Source organism: Dromaius novaehollandiae, chromosome 6, assembly GCF_036370855.1.
Source record: "Dromaius novaehollandiae isolate bDroNov1 chromosome 6, bDroNov1.hap1, whole genome shotgun sequence".
NCBI classification, from domain to species: Eukaryota; Metazoa; Chordata; class Aves; order Casuariiformes; family Dromaiidae; genus Dromaius; species Dromaius novaehollandiae.
Window position 1 is genome coordinate 31344123 of NC_088103.1, and position 25384 is coordinate 31369506.

Consider the following 25384-nt stretch of genomic DNA (forward strand, 5'->3'; position numbering starts at 1 on the left):
AAAACAAGCAATGTACTTACTTTTGGGAAGCCACACATTTGTCTTTAACACCAAGTGCTCTTGAATTTAGAAAGTGTACTGGATGGCATTTATGAAATATTTCCTAAACAAAAAGAACAAGATACATCCTGTTGTTAGAGCTAGCAATCCTTTTAAAATGCTAGAGGATAAAAATGACAGAAATTTCTTTTCTTCACAAAATTTATCAGAGGCATCAGTGCCTATGAATCGAGTTAGCCATTCTAGATTTCACTGTAGAGACTTGGAGAAAAATGGAGTATTATAATTCCAAGTATTACAAAATAGTGAAAGCCCACTCAACTTGAAATAAGGTTGGAAAATAGTAAAGAAAAGAGGCTGACTATAAGGTAAGATGTGCATTATTGGTACTTCCAAGTGAACCCAGTCCTTTGTACCTGTTGTAGCAATGTCAGCTGACAACAAAGCTGTTGCACACTGTATTCTGTTAAGAGATATGGTTCCACTTCATCTGCTTTAGCAAAGGAAACTGGGAATTCTTCTGTAAAATTGTGATAGCATGGCTTTGGCAAAACGGATGAAATAGTGTACAGTCGCTGTCTCTGATGATGGGCAATTGGTCCCATACCTTTGGAAAGCTTCCAGTTGAAGTTCTGCGGAGAAAAAAAGGCGGCCAATGTTATGTCTCCTGTTCTCTAAGGCCAAGGTTACGTCTCCTATTGATCTAACCTTCTGGAACACCATGTCAGAGAAAGACCTTTGGAAATGCAAAACTCTTTAGCTAGTCTTCAAGCTTACCCAGAGAGGCATACACTAACTGGTTTCCCCATACTGCTATTTTAGGTTAATATGATATGCACAGTCAATGAGCCTGAGCAGGAAGCTTCTAGATCTAAACCAATCTGTATTTAAAACAAACTTTTATGTATTCAAGCCTGTCAACATAAAATAATTTATGTTCTGGAGTTTTATATTTTACCTCTTACTATCTCTGGCACTCTTTTTGCTTGGAATCCAACAGCCCTGTGAAACAAATACTACATATGAGTGAAAATGTATGAAAGCTCATACAAAGGCTATTGCTGCAATCAGAATTAATGCATACATTATCGTTCTCTTTCCAGAGCACAGAGCACTTTCGCCAAATTCAAAAAAAATTAACATGAGGCCAAGTCAATGCCTTAAGATTATTCTTTACAACAACATTATCAGACTGAAAGGTAACTTGTTCTTTGGATTTTTTATTTTTTACAGTTTTTGGTCAGGGCATGGATTTCCTCTGACCTTCACAGCTCTAGCGTGCAGTACTGTATATTCCAAATCATTATTCATTGACTTTGTTCAGGACAGACATCAAACTTTATTTTCAAACTTTTCCCCTGTATGACTTGTAATCAACGACCTTCCAGAAGGTGAACTGTTGATCTCATTCTAGATCATGCTATTTTCCTGGGCATAATCTTGCAGTATTTCACTGTATGTTCAGTATGCCCTCTCTTCACTAACTCCACTGTTGTGATATCAACTGCTAATCACTGTGATACTAACTTCTAATCCTGATATTAACTTCTAATCACATACTGCTTGAAGTAACATTGCTCGTTTTTCCATTCTTTTCCCTTCTATCTTCCGGTATCATTGTGATGCAACATCAATAAAAGAAGTCTGCTTTTTCCCTATTCTTTTTGCCCTTTATTGATTGAATCTCTGATGTACCCCATAGAATTTTGCAACTTTATCAAGACGGTGATCCCAAATTCAATTTGCACAATATCAATACATTCAACTTTCATATGCCACTCCAGTTACTCTGTGAATAGGACTTTTTTCGGGCAAAGGCTATAGTATGTTCCAGGTTCTGGGGTTACTTTTCACTAGCATACTCTATAAATGAGTAAAGACAGACAAAAGTGCAGAAGAGTTTTTGCTACAAGCTTGAAATTCTAGAAGGAAACCTTGCCCCTCACTGTTTTCTTATACTTCTGGTCTTACAAATGAAGATGTATATGTAATAAAAAGTATCAATAATTGCCAAGGGGGAGAAAAGGTTTCCCAGTAACTATGAATCACCGGCTAGTATCAAGGGTGAAGTGTTTGACTCCTCTCAGAATTTGGTTTATCTGATCTATTATTACTGAAACAGTTGACAGGGCACAATTAAGGCTTCAGATGAGCTTTCTAGTTGTACAACTGTTTAAACCATAGAAACTTTCAGCAGACAAAGCACAGGTATATACATTTTACAGAATCAGGGTCCAGCTCCTAAACTGAATACTCTGGTTTTGTTTTGTTTTGTTTTTTGTGAGAAAATAATATATGGAAAAGGTGCTGAATATACTACGATCTAAAGAAACCACATACCTTCCTGGAAACATCTTCTGAGAGCTTTTTACACAACGAATGTAATGCTTTTCTGTCCTCCTCACCCTCCTCTTCACATTTGTCCATGCTGGAGCAATGATAAGCACTGCCACTTTTCCTGGCAGAAGAATCCTCAAGCAATGACAACAAGCGCTCACCATAGCCATTTAATGGAGCAACCTGTAAATGGAATATAGATTAATAGAATATTGAACTGAATTTCCCAGAAATTATAAGCAAGATACAAAATACTTCTAAGACTTGAGTCAGTCCAAAATCAGCTGTACTGAACATAGCTGTCAAAGACAGCATTTTTTTTTGTACTTTACTTTTATTTGTACTTAAGACAGATTTTATAATAGCAGTGTCTCATACACCATAATTGACTTCAACTGACCTTTTTTTTCTTAAAGCTTCCAGCAAAATTGTCTTACCTTGGAAGAAATAAACTCTTTCAGAGTATACAAAAGATCAGTATTTGTTGCAAAGTCTACACTGTAGCAGTCTTCAATCCAAGCCTGCAGGATGTAGAAACTGCGGTTACATATTTTGGTAAATGATGTGGAAGGGTCCAGACTTGCACTGGTGAGAAGAAAAAGGCACTTATTGTACCAAAATTGATACCTTATTACAATTAAAAATAAATGTTGAAAAAACTGCAGATACTATATGGTTTTGACCGTACAATTAAATGCTTACGTTTCACATCTCTACAGACTGTGACTTTACGGAAACAAAACTGTGGTTGTGTTTATGACCCAATATCGAACAGTTGGCTAAAGCAAGATTCACAGAATTTAGAAGAAAACATTAAGAAAGCATATTGCCAAATACATCACTTGCTCTAATTTCACTCTCACTTGCCAAGCCAGTCTTATAAAAACAACCATCAAAAACTAAAGTTCATTAAGTAGCTCTTTTCAGAAGCAGCTCTTTGCCATTAGAGGAAAAGCCAATTGTGCTTTGATAATATTTTTCACAGGAAGTTACTGTACCTGGATAAAGTGCTGCTGATTCTTTCAAGAAGAAACTGCAAAAACTCTTCTTGTGTGCAGAAATAACGAAAAGTGTAGAGAAACTGCTGTACGTAACCTTCCAAAAATGCATTTCTGTGAAGCACAAGAGAAAACTTCAGACAAGCAAGAACATGATTTCTTCTTGCAGTACAGTACAGCAACAATAAAAATCCTCAAAACACCAGGAACTGGCAGGGATTTCAAATTCACAAGCTCTACAGGAAATTCTGATTCATTTTTATTTCATTTTTACACATCAATGCTTTGGAGAAAAATGAGAAATATTGAGACTGCCAACAGCAGAAGTATAATTTCTGTTTAATAAAAAAGTTAATAAAGAGATTAGAGTTTTATGAAGAACCTCTCTGACATTTCTATTATCTTCAAAATTTACTTTCTAATATTAGTACTGAAGAACACATTTAATTTTCTTGTTTCTGTCATCTCATTTGATGCTGCTGCAGATTTTTACAGTAAAAGCATAAAAAGTAGATGCTTTGATAAAGAAAATGAGATTTTTCTTGTAGCAGTAATTAGAATAGCAGCTGCTTTAACGATAAAACTATACGTACACATTATATATGAGTGTATTTTATTTATATATATTTATATACATGTACACAAGATATTAAGCTGAGCTAATTGTCATGTCTACTTGACAGCTTACTGCAAACTGCTGAATGGTGAAGCTCTGATTCCAAGGCATTTTGTTTGCTCTGACCCAGGAAGGGCTGCACGCAGGATAAGTAACTGGGTCTAAGGGTCAGGACGAGTCGGGGTAAAAGCTTATGTTGCTTCCTATCACCTGCCTCTGCCGCTTAAAACGCTCCATTTCATTTTGCGCTTTTTGGAAACTGAATCCTTGTATCTTTGACTGTTCAAACCAGATGAAACTGTGACTTACAAATCACCTGGGAGTGTCTTTTGTATTTAGACCCCGACAGTGGTGCAAGGCTGATGGAGCCGTCCCATCTCTCAGGCTGTTCCCCTCCCTCCTACCGTCACTCCCAGGGTACCTTAGAACGACACCCCCTCACCCCAACTGAGCGTTAAAGGACATCTTTGTCCCCCTCTACAGCCCTGAGAAAAGCATATGTCTTGATCAGTCTCAAGGACTGAGTCCATAATTTGTAAAGCAGAACCTGTGTTTTCACCTCCAGACCCTATGTAATAGGAATTATCAAATTATATGTTCTGAAGAATTGCTACCTGCTAGCAGTAACATAAAGCCATGATTCCATGGCAACTATCAGAGCTAAACTTCAAATAAGGAAAGGATTAAAAAGTTTAAAGTTATTAATTTTTGATTTATTATCAACTGCTCCAGTTTAAGATCAAATCCAAACTTTGTGGTTCAACTTATTTCTTAGACTGCCTTTTGCCTTTCCCATGCCCATTTCTGCACAGGAACAGTAAGCTTGATATACAAAGGAGAGTTCATGCGATCTTGAATATTTAAGATCTATTATAGAAACTGTTTTTTTTAAACTAATAACAACACCCTGCTTCACTCCCAACTAAGGATGTGCAAAATATACTATACCTAGAATATAAATAAGCCATTAAACCAAGTGGTGTTCCAGCCTGCAAATCTCTTATTCCATTTTCATTATTGCATTGGTGTTTCACTGTATTATAGTAAACAAGCAACGATGGCTCTTCGGTAGGTGCCACATCCAACGTGTCAGTTCTGCCGTTGTGAACGACTGTGGGAAGCACACAGGACTCCACACCCCACTGCTCCGCATACATGATCTGCTCAAAGACCCAAAGCAATGCAAAAATAAAACGTACAAAAACAAAGAGGAAAATCCACAGAAAATGCAGTCAATTCAACCTAAAGTCAAACACATTTATTTAAACAATTGCTTTTTTTAAAACAATACTGGACAGCTATTATATTTATTCCAATCATTCTTTTAAATTTTACCTAATTTAGCTCTTGTCGAAACATTCCACATTTCACATGCTGACTTGAAGGGCCAGCTACACTGATGCAGTATTGGAATGACACATGAAACCAAAGCAAAACAACATCTGACTTGCCTGCACATACTTCTTCACCAGTTCAAGAAACTGCACCTTTGATTTCATTTCCTGTAGCTGTCCTTTCAGTTTGGGCAACATCGATTTGATTTCAGAACCTTTGCATGTAAAAATACACACAGCATAAAAACATCAATGATTTGATGTATATGGAAATTTCCTTAAATGATGTGATATCCCATTTCATTACTAGCAGGTTGCTGTAATATTACCTTTGTTTCTTCTTTCTTTCTGCAATAGCTTCTGATAAAACTTTATGGTCTTTCTATAATTTTTTGTCTCTATCATTAGCAATTGTTCCAGTTCCTATGTAAAGACGAAAAAGATTCTGATCATAATGGTAAATGCTTTTCCCGCAAAGTTTCAGTAAGAAACAGAAGCTACCTAAGAGTTAAATTGCATGAGAAAGAATATCCAAACAGTAACAATATGATGACAGCGAGGAAGAACAGCCTTTCACAGCTATGCTGTGCAGGATGGCTACAGCAAGCATCCTCTGCCCCCCAAAACATTACTGGAGTTACAGTTTTACAACTTCTGAACTGGAGCTGGTTTGTGTGTGATGAGAGTACATTCGAGTTTGTCTAAATCCATTTCTGTAAATATGCCTTGACATGTAATTGCACTTATCTGGTTGTTTTCAAGAGCATTTTCTTAAAATGACACTCCAAAGTCCTCCAAAACTAAAAGCAATAGGCTCTGAAATCAGAGCCCACCCCAGAAATGCTCTGTTAAGCAGCTGACCTAGATCTGCTGCAAGCACTGAATGTCTGACTTAAAGCAGTGGTTTCCAAACCAGTCTGTAGGCTCTGGTTTTCAGTCAATGTGCAGGTTCACTGGTCAGGCTTCAGCATGGCTAAACAACTAAACATGGTTTCAGGCATGTGATGGGTCTTTTTGTCTCATGATTATATGTGAGAATGAGTTTTTGGGAACTACTGCTGCTGGACTCGAGTAGTGAGACTACATTTTTCTTACTGATTCCAAGCATTGCTGTCATCTTTCATGCCAGAATTAACTTATGATCATATGAGAAAGACTATGAAATACATTTTGGGGTGCTAACAATTTTTGTAAATGCATTAGTATTTTCATGTATTTATCTAAATTACATTTTCATGACTCTCCCCCCCCCCAAAAAAAAGCTCTGTATGCACTTATTCTCTTGATATTGAGTATAACTTCAGAACAGAAGAAAATATAGCAAAGTCAGAAGCAGTTAGTCATCATTAAGAACACATGCTTTCTAGATGAAAACTTTGAAGTGTTACAAAAGTTCCCACTAGACTGCTCATTTTGCTGTTCAGGAAGTGATACATGCCAGGTTTACATTATACTACACAACCAGGTCAAAAGTCAGGCAGGAGACCTGCTGTATAAAGGATATATCAATTTTGAAGTTCAGTTTATATGTTTTATATTTATGCATTTTATAGAATAGAAAAACTAAATTTCTCTTGAGCTATGTAACTTTTAAACAGAGGATAGAGACAGAAGTATATCCTGCTTAGCACAATAATATCATTTTTAACATAAACATTTATATTTGTTTGTGTATCCAAGTTTTCATTGTTTTTCCAGTCAATGAAAGTGGGCCGTCCATACTAGGGTCAGCTTCTGATCTGGGATAATAGTTTCTGATAAGTAGCTGCCCTTGTAAAACATAAAGGGACATTGCATTTGAGTTTGTTTTCCCAGCAAAATAGAAAGTAGAAACTGATAAAGCTGAATGTCAAATGCCAATTGCTAGACGATTTTTGAATCACATGCAATAATATTTGGATAAAAACTGGGATTCTGTTAAATTCCAAGTATTTTAAAATTAACTGTTCAGAAACTAAGTGAGTAAAACAAACAGATTAGATTCCCCCCCCCCCCCCTCAGTTTTCATAGCTAAATGCAGATGAGACATTCAGGGGTATGTGGAAGTCTAACAAATCCCAAATCTATTGGGACTTTTAGAAGGGTCTGATCCTAGGCATTCAAATAAAATGAGGTTCACAGGAACCAAAAACAGTCAATTCAATAATTACATCCAGTAGTGCTTTTATGTATTAAAAGAAGTTTTAAATAGTATTTAAAAACCAGAATGCACTATGAAAATCGACCCTACATAATTTTTTCCCATCACATACACACTTAGCAATTGAGTTCCAAATAGGAGAGTGAAATGCACACTTTCCATATGTATTCTCGTTGCAGAATGCCTTTCCCTTAAGCAGCGTATAACAGGTAAACAAGCTGCTGAATAAATAAGTATGAAAAGACAAAACACACTTGATTGTACCTCTTTTAAAGTAAGTTGTATGTAAAGATGAAAAAATTAGCAGTGCAATTAAGAGATCATGGAAAAAAGAAATGACAGCAGAGAAAAAAGGCTACCCCATGATTAGAACATGATATACTGAAATAAAACCTGCAAAGAGCTACCAGAGGGAAAAAAAACTAAACTAAAAAACACACCTATCTAGAGATTCATTAGGAAACAAGGGTATTGGAACATAATGTGTACTGTGGTTTTTCAAAGTGGTGGCTTTTGTATTTGGGCCCTAAGCTAACTAGCAGCGACCTAGTTATGTGAAACAGCATTTTAAATGGAATAAATTCACTCAATGCAGCAGATAGAACTCCCATAAGCAGAATAATCAAAAAACACATGGCTCAGAGCTAAAATATCAAACAACAGATTGGTAAATAGGTTAACTTTTGATGGCATGGACTTACTAGAAATTAATTTGAGTTTGAGCAAAAACCTGTCACTGAGGGGTGCGTTTTTGACAGAAGCTCAAAAGGTTTAACAACACAGTTCACATTAGCAGCAAGAAGCACACAACTTAAACCCTGTGGATTTTTAAAACTTATTATACAGTCATCACATACAGACTAGTGAAAGCTCAGAAAAGCTATCATCTAGATTATAAATTGGAAACAGCTTGCTTTCGCTTAAGATTCATTTTTATTTCATCAGTGGAAGTGAAAACAAATTGATTAAGAGAATATAATCACAGGAAGGGAATCAGAAAAAATGGCCATTTTCTGATGTTTGGCATCTAATGGATACGTTAAGAAGCGTCTTGTCCCCTAAATAACTCTGGGCGAGTAGTAGAAGATAGATGCCTTCCCAGTCTATTCTACATCATCATCTTCCATAGACCATTCAGGTCTAGCATAAATCGAATTCTTGATGAAGCAGTATGTGCAATGTTATGGGATTAAATCCTGCTTCCTCTGAAGTATATTTTGCTCCTCAAGACACTTTTCTACAGCATGTCCCTTCGCCCGGGGGACAAAGGAATGGCAGAATCACTTGTTTACTTGGGAAAAGTGATGATTCCAAGTTGCCCTTAAAGCACCGGTGTTTACATACTGAAAGGCAGCTCCCTGCACGGATCCAGAATACTGGGGAAGAGGGACGGGACAGGGAAGAGCGTGAGCAGAACGTGCTGCGTGTTCACTACGAACCTCCTGGTCACAGGCTGGGGGCAGAGAAGTTGGGTGGAGACTCTGCAAAGGGACTTACAAGCCCTGGAGGGAAGAGCTGAAAGCCAGCGCAGGCAAAGAGGAAGAGGACAGAGGCTAAGGGCGAAGGCTTGGTGCCGGAAGAGAAGTGAAAGCGGGCTGATCAGAGCACAGAAAAACCCTTACTGTGAGGGCAGCCCTGTACGTGCCCCTGGAGAGAGGGCAGCCCTGGCGGCTGCCTTCCCCTCCTGCTTTGCTGCAAGGGCTGGAAGGCTTTGTGTCTGCAGGATGCGTGCCATAAGCGGGAGCCGAACCTGCTATTACTTAGCACAACACACAGAATATATGTTTCTGTGCAAATTAATTTTCCTTTTGCAGTGCATTAATAATACAGCATACAAGTGAATTTAGTCTTCTCTTAATCTCTGAAGAAGATAGTGGAATATAAACTGAATTTAATGACATAATTGAAGATGATAGTTTATAATGGTATTCTTTTTAACTTGTACACAGAGTGACCTGATGCATTAGGAAGGCTTTTTATGTAAGATATGAGGCTTCTATTTCTACAAATAATTATTTTATTCCTGTTGGTCCATCTGGCCTCATGTGCAGTCCAGATCACATACACTAGTTCTGCATTACTGAAACAGAATAAGATCAGGGTCTAATTCTTGTCCATCTACTAAGATTTCATACTAATTATAACCATCTGATTTTACTAGTCATATATGTGTAATACATATATATACATACATGTATATTTATATACCTATATATTTAACAAACAAGAAACAAAGATTAGTTCATCTACCCTCAGTAGTGAGAAGAGTACGCACTTTTTTCAGGTACTGCAATGTACTTTCTGTTGCTATGAACTGATTACTGAATGATCTGCATTTAGTATCAACAGTAATCTCCCTCAGTGGAATGCATGGGGCACAAAGACTATATTTTCTACAGACATATCTCATGACTGTTCCCCCTGCCCCCAACCCCTTGCATGGTTGTTGGGTTAGCCAAGTTCTTGCACATTAGTGCAAATAGTAGCAATATATAATAGCATACATTAATTTTGCAAGCAGATTCCAAAGCCAACACTCTAAACACCTTAAATCTTGCTTCATTTTTGTTGTACATCTGCTAGTTAAATAGGGAAAAACAATTGCCAAGTACTCAGAAGAAAAGATCATTTATCCTTTTGAATCAAGCTAAGTTGGTGAGAGGTCTGTAAAATCTCAGAGTAAGACGACTACTTGTTAGAAAAATCTAATTAGATGCTTATAAAAGCTCCTTACTCTTGAAAATCAGTTCTGCAGACAAGAGTCAGTCCTTTGAATAAGGGAGATGATATGCAAGTCCATTTTTCTCTAGCTGGCATACTTACACAGTGTTAAACAACCCTATAGGATTAAAAATGTGAATATTTGAGTAGATGTAAATTTTTAGAGCAACAGTCCTGAAAGCTTTTTTTCATTTTATTTTTACACAAACCAAGAGTAGGTCACGTTTCTCACGCTGTTTTCTCCTATGTGCCAACACCTGGACATTAAGGAGCAAAAGAGAGGCTGAACGTCCTTAATGAATCAGGCTTTAACTTGCTTGACAGAAAAATACAGTGATGGTTTTTATTGCAAATTGTAGTGAGGTCACATCGTTTCACAGACGATGGATGTGAATAGATCCACTGAGATTTAAACAGACTATCTAGAGATGAAGAAGTCCAGATCTTATTTTCAACTGTCCAGGTCTACTATGTTATGCTCATTTAAATATAAAGCAACAAATTCAACCAATTTCATAGTAAGTAAATCTGCAAAAGCAGTACAACTTTTGCTTCATCTTTATTAAATATTTATCCAGCTGAAAAATTACTGATAACACCAACCAAATAATTAACCACTCGCAGGGACACAAAAAGATTTCAGGTATCCCTACACTAACAGGTATTCCAATACTAACCCACTTACTTCAATTTCATTGTCTCCTTCCATGAACCAGCTCCAACTACATAGGTTTCTACAGTTTCATATATATCCTTACCGCTGCTTTGGACTTAACATATTTATGAACTGAAGCTTGTTACAGACAGATGCACAAATGTAAAAATTAAGTAAATGTGATCAATGTGATCTTTAAGGGCATGGAAGATCTTGCTAATCTAAAATAAACTCCTCCCACCCCAACCCCCAAACTGTTTAAAAGGCACAAGGCCACCCTCTTGATGATGATTAGTGGTCTCCAAGATCTGAGAGCTAATGGCCATTCTGCTGACAAGGGTGAGAAGCTTCAGGGAATTCACTGTGACCAAGGGAAAGGGCTCAGTGCATACGGAGGGCAGAACCTTTTGAGAGCCTGGGCCATACACCAGTCATAGCCAGCCTCAGCTCTTTTTCATAATATTACCACCACAGGTTTGGTGCATACCGCAGGTGGTGCTTTTCCACTCAGCTTCGGGAAGAAAAGACAGGTTGTAGTTCAATGATATCAATTTTATATCAGTGCTCTTCGTTCCAGAATACTATCCCTACCCTGCTTTATCCCTAAGACACAACACATTTCAGTAGGAAAGCATTTTAGAGTCAGTATTTAACAGAAGAAAGAGGGGTTCAACTGACTATAACACAACAAACATTATCATACTTTTAACTAGTAAGTAAAGAGGTATCTTAATGATTTTAAATCAATGTACTCACCACTTTCTTAGCATCTATATTTTGTGACTCACTTGATTTCTGCTTTCCAAGGTTTTTCACGTAACTATGAACTTCGGAACCAAAACAGTCAGCTCCATAAAATGCACTGCTCCAACCAGGATTACAGCTGTGAAAGTCAGGTAGGTTGGGAGACGCAAGGTAGCTGTTTTCAGCTGTCTTTATCATGCTCTCTTCCCCTGGCTCCATATTTTCTTCTGCAAAGTCTGTACCAACACAACAGTCATTGCTTTGTAAACACTGTCCCTCTTTTTCTATAAGAATAGTATTCTGCAGCCTGAATTCTTTTTCACAGTTATCTGCAGGTGACTCGTCCAAGTCCTTTTCGTCTAGTGATGTATTCATCACAGGCTCAGCCTTCATGTCAAAGGTTGCTTCCACTTCTCCTAAAGAGTGTGAGGGGTGGAGTGAAAGGAATAATGGTCACATGTTTTGATGTATGCTTTGTTAAACTTAAATGCCACACATACAAAATACAATTGTGAGACTGCCTGTGCCCTCTAACAGTGTTATAGGTGTGCTACTCCACTTTAAAATGTCAATTGCTATGACAACAATATCTTTCATGTTCCCTTTATGCTTATTTTGGCTCTGTGCTTTCTTTTTCTCAGCTATACCTTGTAAAATGGTAAAGGTTAAAGAAACTGCAAAACTATTAAGTTTTGGTCAATAAGTTTTTGAAAAATACAAAATATGTTCTGAATACGTACAAAAAGCATTTAAACAAAGTATAGTACAGAAGCTTCAGAACAAAATTAAACATGTCAAACCTGTACATACATCATTAAAAAACTTAGCTCTTTAGATTTTTTCATCCATAAACCTTGAAGCTCTTTACTTCATATATAGAGAGCAAGAGTATTTGTTGCAGCCAAAGGACACACACATGTTACTCTTGAACTTTCTGCTCCTACAGGACCAGTTCCCTTGAGCTATGATGGGACTTCTCTGAAGTTATAACAGCTACTACCAGTCCTAAGGGATTGCGGTGACAGTCAAAGGTTGGCACGATGCAGACAGGAGCCACCTGCCAGAAGTCTGCCTTTTCACTTGAGCAATCCCCCAGGGCTTAGATATGCCAGCCTTAGAGTTAAATGGACCTGAGTTACTGGTGCAAAGAAGTCACATACCCCATGGGAAGGCCTCGCTCTACACTTGCAATCATTCTAAGCAGAAATAAAAATTGTAACATAGCGTGACAGCAGCCAAGTGCAAGCTCACAAATTTAAGTTTTGCCATAACACCCAATGCAACTTTACTCAAAACAGAGAAGTAACCTAGTTTAAAAACAGATGGACTTATATGTGCTTTATGTACAAATGCATGAAAATGTGCAAGGAAGGAGATTCAGGACTACAGAAACAAGTGAAATTTCTGTAACTTTAGACTATGAAACAGCTTGTACAAGCTCTGTACAATCCCTTTCCCAGAATTTGTAAATAATTTAGTTGACAATCCCTACTTTTATTTTAATATATTTTTTATTTTACTGCCTGGCTTTGCTTAAATTCTGGTAAGTGAAAAAAGAAGGACCAGGTATGCTAAATGTTAGTGAGTCACCTCTCAGTCTATCCTCACCTGATTCAGTAATACCTAAGGAGTCAAGCATTTTCTAAAGCTCTCCTCTCTCGCTAAGCTTGCTACGCTGTATGGAGCTGATTCAGTAAGGCTGACCTCTTCCCCCCTCTCTCCGTTAAAGCATGCCACTAGATCATCTACTGGGTGAACACAAGAAAAAAACACATGTAGCAAGTAGGATTTCATGACTTTTTCAACAGTCGCATGTTGCTTTAGAAGCAGGCATCCCACTCAATGACATTTGGTCAGATATATAAGCTTCAAATAAAAAACAATTCCACAAGGCATCAACAATGTTCAGATACTCTGTCATAAGCTCTGAGGTGAATGTTTTTCTGAAGGCACACTGCAAGTGCCAATCTCTCCAAACTTGAGTCACTGGTGGATTCTCAGCACACACAAAGATCTAGAAACACAAAGTCCCTTCTCACCCTCCATCTGATTGCTGCTTGCCAAAAAGCTGTCAGATTGCTTCAGCTCCTGGAATACACTGCCACATTTTGAATCACCTGCCTCAGTTATGCTGAAAATATAAGAGGATGGGGGAAAATTAATGTTTCATATCCTTAAATATTTACATCAGGATAAAATGAGATCTTACGAATAATGCTAGCATCTACATGAAGGACTTCACTGCATTTATCTAACTCCTGACGTTTGTATGCACAATTTCAGTTGTTAATTTACAGGAAAAATGTTCAAATTCGTATCGACATTAAGGCACACTGAGCAAGGTGCAGAGATTTTCCTTTACAACATTTAGCAAAATTTCAACAAAAATATCAGAACACACATAAACAGAAGGCATAACTCCAGGCATAACTTAGACTGCAAATTATTGCAATGGGTTTTTCATTCAGGATTCAGTCTCTGGATAACAGTCTGACTCTAAGTTGTCCCTAACAAGAATATGATAGTTTTGAGTTAAAGAACATAACAATTAAGAATTGCTGTATTCTGCAGATGAATGGGAAAACAGTATCTCAGTGATATTCTGAGGCAGTTCTTAACTGTGATCTAAAAGCTAGACCTGTATTTTTTTAGTGGTTAATAAATGATGATTTCCTTTTTTCTCCCACTTTCAAAGATTTTACATCCTAAGAAAAGTTCATATAGATGTTGACCTCTTCAGATGTCTCAGTAATTCAGCTGCAATAGCTCAACCTTCTCCTGCCAAAACATTCAACTCTGGGAATTAAGAACCTAACCTCTCACCAGTTTTCAATGGTTCCTTAAAACTCCCAACCCTAACAAGTAATGGGCCAGCATGTGAGGGCCTTATATTTGGACATGCTGCTCACATGAAACACCTCTAATACTGAAGTTCTCCTGGACTGCATGTATTAAGCTGCTTTGTCAAAACTTCCAGCCTATAGTTCAGGACCACACAGACAAAGAAAACATACATAATTTCTGCATATGCATTCACTGCTGCTTACAATAGTTTTTGGTAAGATGTTTTTAAAAGTGTGTTACATTTGGAGGCTGCAATAAAACAAGTACAGTCTTTATTGTTTTTCAAGGTAAACATGTCACTGAAAATGAAACAGTAAAAATGTGAATTTAATTAAGATGGTGTTTTCTCACTTAACATGCTACCTACAAAAATTGTGAGGAGGAACATTAGGTCAAACTAAGGTAGTTAAGTAAAAGACACTTCTAGCAAAGCTAAATTAATTTTCTTGTTCTAAGGTGTCATTAGAATGAAAAGGATGCATCAAGGCAACTTTACTTTTAAATTAAGGAGAATTTGAGCCAACGCATAAAAAAACAGGAACCCAAACAGAATAAGCAAGTTGAACAGTAAAAACAATATATTTCAGTTCTGATTAAATGGCCTTTCTCTAACATGAGTATGAAGCTCTCCATCAATAGTTACGAACAGTATTTGATCGGAATTAGATCTCCATTATTCACCTACCCTAGGGCAGAGATACAGACAAGCTTTATACAAAGTATTTCCTGCTAATTCATTAAGTACTATTTGCTATGCGGGAAGCCAAGAAGTATCTGATAGAATGGAAAATTAACAGTTGACAGGAAACAAGTAAAGACACCTGAAGAGAAGCAGCATATCCTTTCCTGCTGCTAGTAATAGGCAAGCTCTTAAAATTTTGGAAATAGAAAAAACATCAAGCCAAACTGTAAGAAGGAAAAAGCTGAAAAAATACCTACCATAAATGTGAAGCTCTTTCTCCATTTACAACCTGGTAGAGATTCTCCAGTAATTTTTCATCCCAGTACAGGTCACAAAATTTCTCACAAATTGCATCAGAGAACATACCAAACTTAATTTCCTTTAAGGTTAAAATAAAGTTACCTTATTAAAAAAAAAAAAAGAGTGAGTGATAGAAAGAGAAACAGAAAGAACACATTACTAATAACATTCTTTTATATCAATGATATAATATATATAAGAAAACATACATACCCATATTAATAACTTCAACTCCATTCTCAAGATAGCCATCAAACGCAAACTCCTCTTGTATAAGATGAACTACTTTCTGTAATAAAGTGTCACTTGTTCTGTTCTGCTGGGACAAGGCTTCTACATCAAGGAGATAGGAAGTGTTTTGATTCACTGAGGTACACAGTGCATGTCCTTGCTCAGTGAAAACACTGTCTAAACTGGTAGCACACTCAGGATCTTGGCAGTTGGTTTTATTAATTTGCTTACTTTTTTCAGACTTGTTCTGTGTATTAGTGATTTCACAGTTTTGCACTTCACGAAGGGAGGCATCGTCTTCTGTTTGTGTGCTCATTTTATAACTTGCAATAGTACTCGAAAGTAGCACTGGCAAACTATGACAGCAGTCATAAGCAATTCTTGAACGAAGAGGTTTATTTGGTATTTGCTCTGATACAGCTAAATGTACTGGTACAAACGTTAAAACTCTTTTCTCTGTGTCCTGTTTGAGAATGATGTTATTTATATGAAGAGTATTGGAAGATGCAGGAAAAGCCAAGGAGCTTGAAGAAACTTCAGATAAAATGTTCTTTTCTTGTAAAAGATGTGAGGAATCAGACCGTGATGGTAATGTAACCGTAGAAATAACCACGTTGCCAGACTTTTGCTCTTCTGAAGATATTTGGGATGAGTAGGCTGGCATTTGTAAATGACACTCAGGTATTTCAGGTGCAGTTTCAACAACAGCTGGGTCCTCGGTACCATGACCATTTGTGTCTCCTTCATATAATACTGATCTGTTGTGGTCCATGTGTTTTTCTTCTCTTATCTCTTTCTTGCATTGCACAGAAGTTGGTTTGTGAACCTCTCTGAAAAGGAGCAAAGTATTTTTGAGGACAAATTCAGTAGATTTAATAACAAACTTTTAACTTATTTTGCAGTAGGATATACTAACTTTATTATATTTGCATTTTGTTGCAAAATAATAGGCTTAAAGTGAGTTGCAGGAGAGGTGAATGCAACAGGTAGTGTAGTCTTCTCACAATTTAGAGAAATCTGGCATGGTACTGGTCCTTTAACTGCTATAAGCTTACTTTCACTGGTAATAGGCACAAATCCTGAAAACAGAAAGAGAATTAGATGAAAGATGAACAATATGTAAAATATAAAGGCAATGGAGAAAGAAAAAAACCTGTGTACCTGACTGAAAAAATCTCACCCAGGGAATTGATTTAGAGAATACTGAAACAAAGGAAGTCTCAGAGAATCTGACTGCTTACCTAGACTTGACTCTGAAGGGTCCATTTCATGTCTTTCATTTTTAAGTCCAAAAGGAACATGATCTTGAGAAGAGATTACTTCTTCCTTGGAAGCCTAGCAATAAAAAATGAAGTCCAAACTCAATCTATCAGTTTTTTTTTTCTTTAAACTCTGCTCAGCACATTACTTCAAAAAGCTATAAACCTAGAATATTAAGATTTTGAACTTCTGTAACCTGCAAGGTAACAATCTAGTCACACCTAAGTGGAGAATTAAAATGACTGCTACACAAAACTCTAAGGATTGGTAGAACTGTTTGTAAATCTTGATAATTCACTGCATAATTTTCATAACCATAATTTTGAGGCAATTCATAGTGTTGAACAAAGTCAATTCCCCAGACCAACTGAACAGCGTTGTGTGTCCTATACATGGATATGAAACATAAACAGAACACAGCAACTTCATATTAACGCTTTCCATTCTTTGATTAGAGGGATGTAAGTGAAGGAGAGATCATGAAACTAAGTCACCGGCTCGCCTTATTTCTGGGCTGTCATCCATGCAGGTTGTGGAGTTCAGGTGTCATAACCTAGCGAGTGACCACTCCAACACGGAGAGATAGATATTCTGCTGCCTCTCAGGAACTACAAATATTTTTCTTCATAAAAATTCACTGGCCCACTGTAACAGCTACATCAAAAGTGTGACAAAATTGTTATCTTTTAATTAACTTTAGATTATTACATTAAAAAGCTTTTGCATCCTGGCCCTAATTCCTGACTAAGTAATACTTGCGAAGTGCAACCACATCATTTCAAGACTTACTAACTTTCAGGCTCTTTTACATATGCAGAGCAAACTTAAATATAGATGGTAAAATACATATCTAAGAGTAGACATTAAAAAATCAGACTTCTAAAATCAGAATATAATTTTCACGTCTCCTTTACATTACTGCAAGGAATTAAAAATATATATTTGTTCTGTGTGTCACTATATAATTAAGCATATTATATATTATGTGTATATATAAACACACATACATATAATTCTTAGTATTATATAAATATTTTACTGTTAATAATGTTTTCATAAGAGCAATACTTAAAGATTACTTAAATTTTTTAAAAAAATTAGAACAAACTTAATTACACTTGCAAGGATCAAAAATCTTACTAGAACATATTTTACAGAAATAAGTGGAAAAAAATGCAGCAAATTAAGAAAAAAAAGAGGGAGGGGCACTCTTACCTTAAAGACAGATTTGCTCAACAATGCCAGAATTTTTTTGCTGTTTATACCTCGATCAAGTAAATAACAACTGCATGTCTAAAAACATAAAAACCATAATTTTCAATTAGTAAACAAGTTTTCAATTAAGCGAGCTACTCTTGGAGAAGGACAAAGTCACGATAAATAGTCAGTCAAAGTTAATCTAAGGAAGTCTTATGAACTTATTTCAGTTACTTTATTGATAATTTCAATATAAATTAAAAACACACCCCTTCATTTCCCTAGAGGAGTAACATTAAAAAAAATGAGTGGTTATCATTTAATTTGATAGTAGCCTATTACCAAAAATAAATTAATATTTTGATTTTCAAATCACTAAAATAAGGCTCTGACCACAACTAACAGTTTCACATAAAATTGTTTAAATATAGTAACCTTAATTGCATCAGCTAGAGAAGGTCTTTCTTCAGGATTTTTTTTTGCCATATCCAGAAGAAGGCTTTTTAACTTTCTTGGCAATGCTAGTTTGTGATCAGGTGGGAAGCTGTATTTTGCTGCCATCCACAGAACTGCAGCAACACCATAAATGCAGACCTATTAGTATAACATAGGAGAGAGGAAAGATGTAAGGCGACCAAAACAATTTCCTCAAAACCAATCCCCCGTAGTCATCCAAAAATGCCTCCTCCACCCCCAAAGTAAAGAAAATGCACGGGAGCTTCCAAAGAGCAGGCTGCCGTCAGCTTCTGAAGATGCTGATGAAAATCCCAGCCCATTTCAAAAACTAGCAGCTATGCGTGCAGTGCTGATAATAGTAGCTAATATTCTACTGTTGGAACAACTGACATAATTTGTCTTATCGTTTGTCTAGGAGAATTATTAAAAGTGTTTTGTGTTACATTTTGATGAACCCCTTTCTCATGTAAAAATTTAGATTACTGCAAGCTTTAGGGTTCTACCATAACATCTGACCAGCAGCAATTTACTTAAAAAAGGCCATGACAATCCAGCAAGTAAGCGGCACAAAGTAATTACAAGCTGGTCTGCACAAGTCACATTTTACAGAGAAGATTATGCCTATCAGAAGAAGTAGGTACTATATATTTATTTCAGGAATTGTAGTGCTGGCAGCTAGACTACTTGAAGTTGCCATGATGAGAGACCTTGGAAAAGTACTTGATCTTGACAAGCGGTCTGATTTTATTTGAAGAATTACTATTTTCAGACAGAGACTCATTCAGACTATTTAACGCTCAGCAGAGTTTAGAAAAGCTCTGCCATAGCTAAAGCACCACGCTTGATCCCATTGCCTCTGGGGGGCATTGAAAAGGCTCAGGGAAGAGCAACCTAAGCATAGCACTAAATGATGTGGCTGTACAGTACAGAGTTTTCTAGCACTCTTTTGAGCCATGTAAACAACACTGGACAACAAGCAAGTTCACTGTAAAGTAAGCAGCCTGTGAACCATCTGAACTGTTGAACAAAAGCTATTAACAGGTACAAAAAGTCTGAAGGAAGAGAAAGCAGCTCCCCCAGGTTATCTTCCTCTTAGGTTCAGAGTCCCAAGAGGTCAACAAGATTACAATTTTAACTTTTTTTTTTCTTTTAAAGGAAAAGTTGCCATCCAACCCAGCACATGCTCTGCAAAAGCTCCTTTTACTGATGAGCAGCGTAGTTACTGTGGCTGGCACTACACAAGCCTTGATATCCATACCACAATTCTAACTGTTAACGTTCATAACAACCAAACAGTTATACAAGTATCAGGATAAAGCCAAAAACTGAAGTGAACTTAGTCAGAATTCTACATATAATGTTGGAGAAAAACAATAAAAAAATTATCTGGATTTTCTAGAGATAAAGCATAAATCATGAAAGCTTCAGGATTATTAATTCCACTGTCTGCTGAAGCTGCTATATTATATTTCAGGGTTAGTTTAAGCTTCAAGATAGCTTTTGAAGCTTTCAAAAAAGCTGCATGTTGGATCAAAGCAATTTAATTTAAGAAGAAGGAATGACTTTAAAGAAAGGAAATATATAAATATTTTCTAGTTACAAGTAATTTTACAGAAAGACAAAATCTGGCTTTTGAAGATTTTTAAAGCCGTTTTTCTTCTGATTCACAACTACTATTTCATATTTGTAAAGGGACACACAGGACAGGAGATACCTATTAGCTCCTCTCTTTTCATATTACAAAATAGAAAGATATTGTAAATTCAAATCTTTCCTAACTCATAAAATTGCTACAGTACAGTTTGCAATTGAGATGCAATTGCAATGGAGACAAATACTCACTTGCTGATTAGTTAATATTTTTATCATGTTTGGTCTGAGAGCTCCATGGCACTTATTTCTATAGGAAAATGCTCTAGGGGATACTACTAAAGTTACATTGACAAACTCATAATGTTTCCATAGGAAAACTATGCTGGTATGCAAACAGTGTTATTTGTATCCAATATTCTATAGCAGATTAACGCCTGTCGGCTTTAACCTGAACAGTTCAAAACAGTCACCTTAGCATGCCTTCAAGAACATGAAATATGACTTCAAGTGCTAAAAAACAGAAAGCAATTAAACCTTACGGAAAACTATCAAAGAACAGATTTTGGCAGTTACTCCAATAATTTGGGAGAGGGAAGGCAAATAGTTTTTAAGAAGCAACTGATTTTATGGGAGACTAACACATTCCAAAGCACAGATTAATGAGAAATAGCATTATTATCAAAATGTTAAAATGTTTTTGCTTTCTCCTTCAAGGAACAGAAGGGTACAACTGCCCACTGATAAAATGAAGAGCAACCCACATAACCTACCACATTACCTTCTCGGTAACGACATCCTCCTCTTCAATTTCAGGAGCTAAATAAAATACATCACAAGATTCTGAAAGAGAAAAGAAAACAGAAACAGATATTTTCTTTCTTCTTTTCTCCTTAAAAAAGGAATAAAGGCAGACTGCTCAATGTATCAGTTTACCTTCAGCTTTTGGAGCAGCAAAGAGGATACTTCCATGGCAGTCAATCTGTACAGAGTCCAAACATAAGAACACTGCAAAACAAGTCACAAAAGACAAGCTGTAATAAATGTCTGTCCTTGTAACTGTGTAACACCAGTCAAAGAAATGAAATAATTTGAATAATAATTTGCAACATCAGCTATCATCCTAGCCTATGATAAATGAAGCTTTAAATAACACTAGTGCTGGAACAGAAACCACCCAATATAACAGCAGATAAGAAATCACCCTAAGCTGCAATTACAGACAGGTAATTCCTTCCAGAAAAAAGACAAGAAAGTAAAACAAAATGGGAACAAGATAAATAAAAGGACTTAGAATGCTGCAAGTTTATTCTCTTTATATTGAGCATTGAAGAGGAAGGCCAAGAAAGGAACAAATGAAAGAAATGCTTCGGCTAGATGTGCTCCAGTCTTTTTACAGCCTTCAAAGCACAGCCTAATTTAACATACTTTAGCATAATAAGCCATACAGTCAGCAATGTAGTCCTGCCTTTGCAGCTACCACCAAATAAGCCCCTTTCCTATGAAAAACAGGGTGCTAGGACAATAAAATTAAAATTAAATACTAAAAGACAAGTTTGAAGAGGTCTAGGAGTAAAAAAGAGATATAAAAAAGCAAATCATCCTTTTGTAGTTATCTCTACAAAACATATCTAAAACCATCTAACTTCATTAAAATGTGCTTGACCTCAATTTTGGCCTCAATATGCTTAACGTAAATACAGGCTTGCCTACTACCTTCCACAGTATTTAAGCCTGACCTGAACTACTTGTCTTGTCTTTTGTAGCATGACCATTTTCAAAAATATATGAAAATGCTAACTTCAGGGTATGTTTTCTTATCCGGATAATTTCTCATAAGCATAATGAAAAAATGCACTCAAGGGAGGATTTTGAGGAAAAGGCTGTCTAGTAGAATAAATAAATAAGAACTAGTCCAGCCTGTTCCACATTTCATCTATTTAGCTATCATTCATCAGCTACCAGTCTACCAGCAATGAGACAAAGGATATTTTAACATATTGTTTATATCATATCAGCATCATCTTTAATAAGCTAATTTTTTAAAAGGGAATGCTCGACTTCCTTGCTCTTCACCCTGCCCCGAAATAGCAGCACAACTGTAAGTCACTCCGGGATGCGCAGTCACTCGCTCCGAACAGGCAGAAATTCCTCTGGCAGAAACATTCTAAATCTGAAAACTGTATTCAACTTCAAAGCAGCTTTATTCTTCAAGTAGGGAGTTTTAAGTCAGGTGCCTTCCATTTAGTGGCTTAGTATCACTATGTTCACTTTCACAGGCTAGGTAAGGTTCAGATCATAAGTTGGATTTTAGTATTTTGAAGGCATATGCATTCTGGATGCATGTAAGTATGGCAGCAGAGGCTTGCTAAGCATATTGAATTAGAATCTGGGCCATTATGTACAGTAATTTGAAGCCTTCAGAAACACTAGGAACATGCATTATGGGGTTGAAATAGTCCTTCTGTTGCAATGCAGGTATCAGATACTCAGTTTTGAGGGCGACGTTGCTTAAAGTGCTCAGAAATCTCTTTTTATAGTCAGCTTCCCTGTAACTTTTTTATACCATAAAAGACAAAGTGGTTGAAACTGAAAACAGAAGACATGCAGTAAGCTTTCTGTACCCTACTATCCATTTGTTCATATTTAGTTCCAGACTTCAAACTAATTCCTATCCAAATCCTCAAAAGCTGGCTTCTTAAAGCAAGAAAAAAGTAAAGGCAGGTCATCTCTGCTCTTATTTGCTACAGCTTTCTAGTTAGTATAAGCTAGACCAAACATTCACAACACCTACCGAAACGTAGGACCGTCTTCTCCCATGTGACATACAACATATTCCAATTTTGTCAAAGGTCTACTCCCCTTTCCTCTCTCAGAAGCTGCCTTCTGAGAACTCTCCCATAAACTCAGGCAAAAGAATGGGCAAAGAGTAGAGGAAAGTCATGGCAAGACCCTGGGCACTTTATATTGGCAAAGGCCTGGATTGTCAAAAACATGTCGGGTGTCACAAACAAACCCAGGCAAGAGAGAGCAAAGAGGAAGTTTTAAGACTACTTAGATATGAAACATATATTCCTTCCCCTGCACTCTCCTTCCTCCCCCCCCAAATATCATAACAACACAGAATAAGGAGAAAATAAGAGATTTTTACAATGCTATACATAGAAGAAACCTCCAAATGGAGTAACAAATCAAAGTCACAGTTTAAAGTGTGAAATTAGAAATATTGCCTATTATTTTTTCTATACAAAAAATAGAAGAGTGATATTTTACATCAATGGCCTAAACAGAACATTAAAACAGTGGACATAAATAAACAAATACTTCAAAATAATTAAGCCTTTACCTGGATAATCTATGCAAGTCTGCAGAGTACATAAACATTCATGACATAATGCCCACAGTTCATAGTCTTTCAGAGGCTTACCATACCAGGACAAAAGGAGTTTTAGAGATATCCACTGCAAAAAAGAGTGAGCATGGAGAGAATTATTAGAAATTATTGCAAAACAAAAATGTTTACTGGTGCAATGAAAAATCAAATGCTAACAAACAATGTGCATACCTTAAAAGCATTAAGAAAAGGTATTTATGGTGGTTGCTGGTAGTAAACTAATAGTTCTTCTTACTGAAAAAAGCATTCCCCAGTTAACTGTATAGATGAATAAATCTCTTAATTGCATTACAAAAGTGTAATTCAAATTAGATTTCACAAAGAATAGAAGTGCTTCAGGCAAAGTGAGCTGTTTGGAAGTTCTCTCTTGTTACATTAGGAAAAGATCCTTTCATAACGTCAAAGACGACCTATAACCGAAGGGATATCATCTGGGCTTAAAGATGTAAAAATCCAAACAAAAAACAACAAAAAATTCAAATCCTGATTTACCCTAACAGTTGCATTACAAGTCTTACCTTAAAGATTTCATCAACATTTCTTGTTCTTCTGTGAAAGAATGTTAACAGTATTGACAGAATTAATGACAGGTTTATTTTGAAGTTGAAGCACATTATGTTGTTTTCAATCACTGGCTGTTCAGTTTGCAAAACATGGTTATAAATTTAGCTTTTATACCTGGCCTATACCTTAATATGACAAAGATACTGCTCGAATGCAATAGGACATTTATTTACTGTTCTTCAGAGAATGCATACTTTATATTTTGTGCTGTTTTTATATAAGAACTTGACATTGATAGTACTACATAGACATTATCTTCTAGATCAAGCTGTGCTAATAGAAGAGATTATCACTATCGGTGGTTTTTATTACCCACCAGCTGGACATTACCCCCTTCAGCCATCGACCAAAGGAGCAGTAAAAAAACAAATTCACTGCAGGCAGATCCCTCTGGGTTAGTGCAGACCATCAAACTATTTAAAACAACATGGTACATTCTCTGTTGTGCATGCAGCCTCCAAGATATTTAACTATTGCTAAATAGCAACTTTAAGCCATGTTGGAGAAAAGAACTACCAACATCAATTCGAGATTAACTTAATTGGGGGGAAAAAAAACCCTAAAAACTAGAACACAGGAAACAAAACCAAAAATACAAACCTTGAAAAATATTTGTTGCTGTTATAAACACCTTTAAATCCCCAGATCTAAACAGACTAGGGGTCTGATCTTACTTACAGTCTGGTTACACAGCATGGTAGTACTATGCTACATGTTTGATAAAGTCAATCTCTGAACTGTTGTTTGCTGCAGTCAGTTTTTCATGATCCTGGCTATGGATCACCCTTCAGTGAAGCACTATTTGGATTTTATAATACAACATATAATGCATAGATGACTGCATTACCTTTAATCAAAATCAACAAACAAACAACTCCCCTGCAATCTATGGGGGAGAAAAAGAGAACCACATTAATTTCTGTACCTTTTTCGATAATTTAATATTTACCATAATATAGCTGTCAGAGAAGGTAAATACTTTGGCCTCATACTGTTTAAATAATCCTTAAAGGTGAGCCAGATGAGCTATTAACTTTTAATAAGATGTGCCATCAAACACTGCTTTACTTAAAATGTTATGTAACCTCTCCACCTTCAACACATTAAAAAAAGAATTGGATGCTTGTATTATCACATACTTCTTGGTATCACTTTGCAAAAAGTAGTAAATTTAGTACAGATAGATATGAATACAGGTAATCGGGTTAAATTTCATTCTCAAATTTTGCTATCATCAGCACCCTGGAGTGCAAAATTCTTTTGCAAATGTTTTCCTTGGCTGCATCTAGAGAAGTAACCTCTAGCTGCCTGACAAGACACC

At 36.4% G+C, this 25384-nt stretch overlaps 1 protein-coding gene across 1 annotated transcript in view; it reads right to left on the reverse strand.

Annotated features, from left to right (window-relative positions):
• Positions 1-25384, reverse strand: part of LOC135328725 (kinase non-catalytic C-lobe domain-containing protein 1-like) — a 65798-nt gene that overhangs the window by 6555 nt on the left and 33859 nt on the right. Inside the window, exons 7-25 of the mRNA XM_064514071.1 lie at positions 23452-23566; positions 21042-21113; positions 20887-20948; positions 18495-18653; positions 18078-18155; positions 16844-16937; positions 16519-16681; positions 15585-16432; positions 15329-15473; positions 13585-13676; positions 11558-11961; positions 5615-5708; positions 5403-5500; positions 4900-5111; positions 3336-3449; positions 2775-2922; positions 2341-2520; positions 417-632; positions 21-103 (exon numbers count right to left, since the gene is read on the reverse strand). Of these exons, the coding sequence (XP_064370141.1) occupies positions 21-103; positions 417-632; positions 2341-2520; positions 2775-2922; positions 3336-3449; positions 4900-5111; positions 5403-5500; positions 5615-5708; positions 11558-11961; positions 13585-13676; positions 15329-15473; positions 15585-16432; positions 16519-16681; positions 16844-16937; positions 18078-18155; positions 18495-18653; positions 20887-20948; positions 21042-21113; positions 23452-23566 (3377 nt within the window). The remainder of the gene's footprint in view (positions 1-20; positions 104-416; positions 633-2340; positions 2521-2774; positions 2923-3335; positions 3450-4899; positions 5112-5402; positions 5501-5614; positions 5709-11557; positions 11962-13584; positions 13677-15328; positions 15474-15584; positions 16433-16518; positions 16682-16843; positions 16938-18077; positions 18156-18494; positions 18654-20886; positions 20949-21041; positions 21114-23451; positions 23567-25384) is intronic.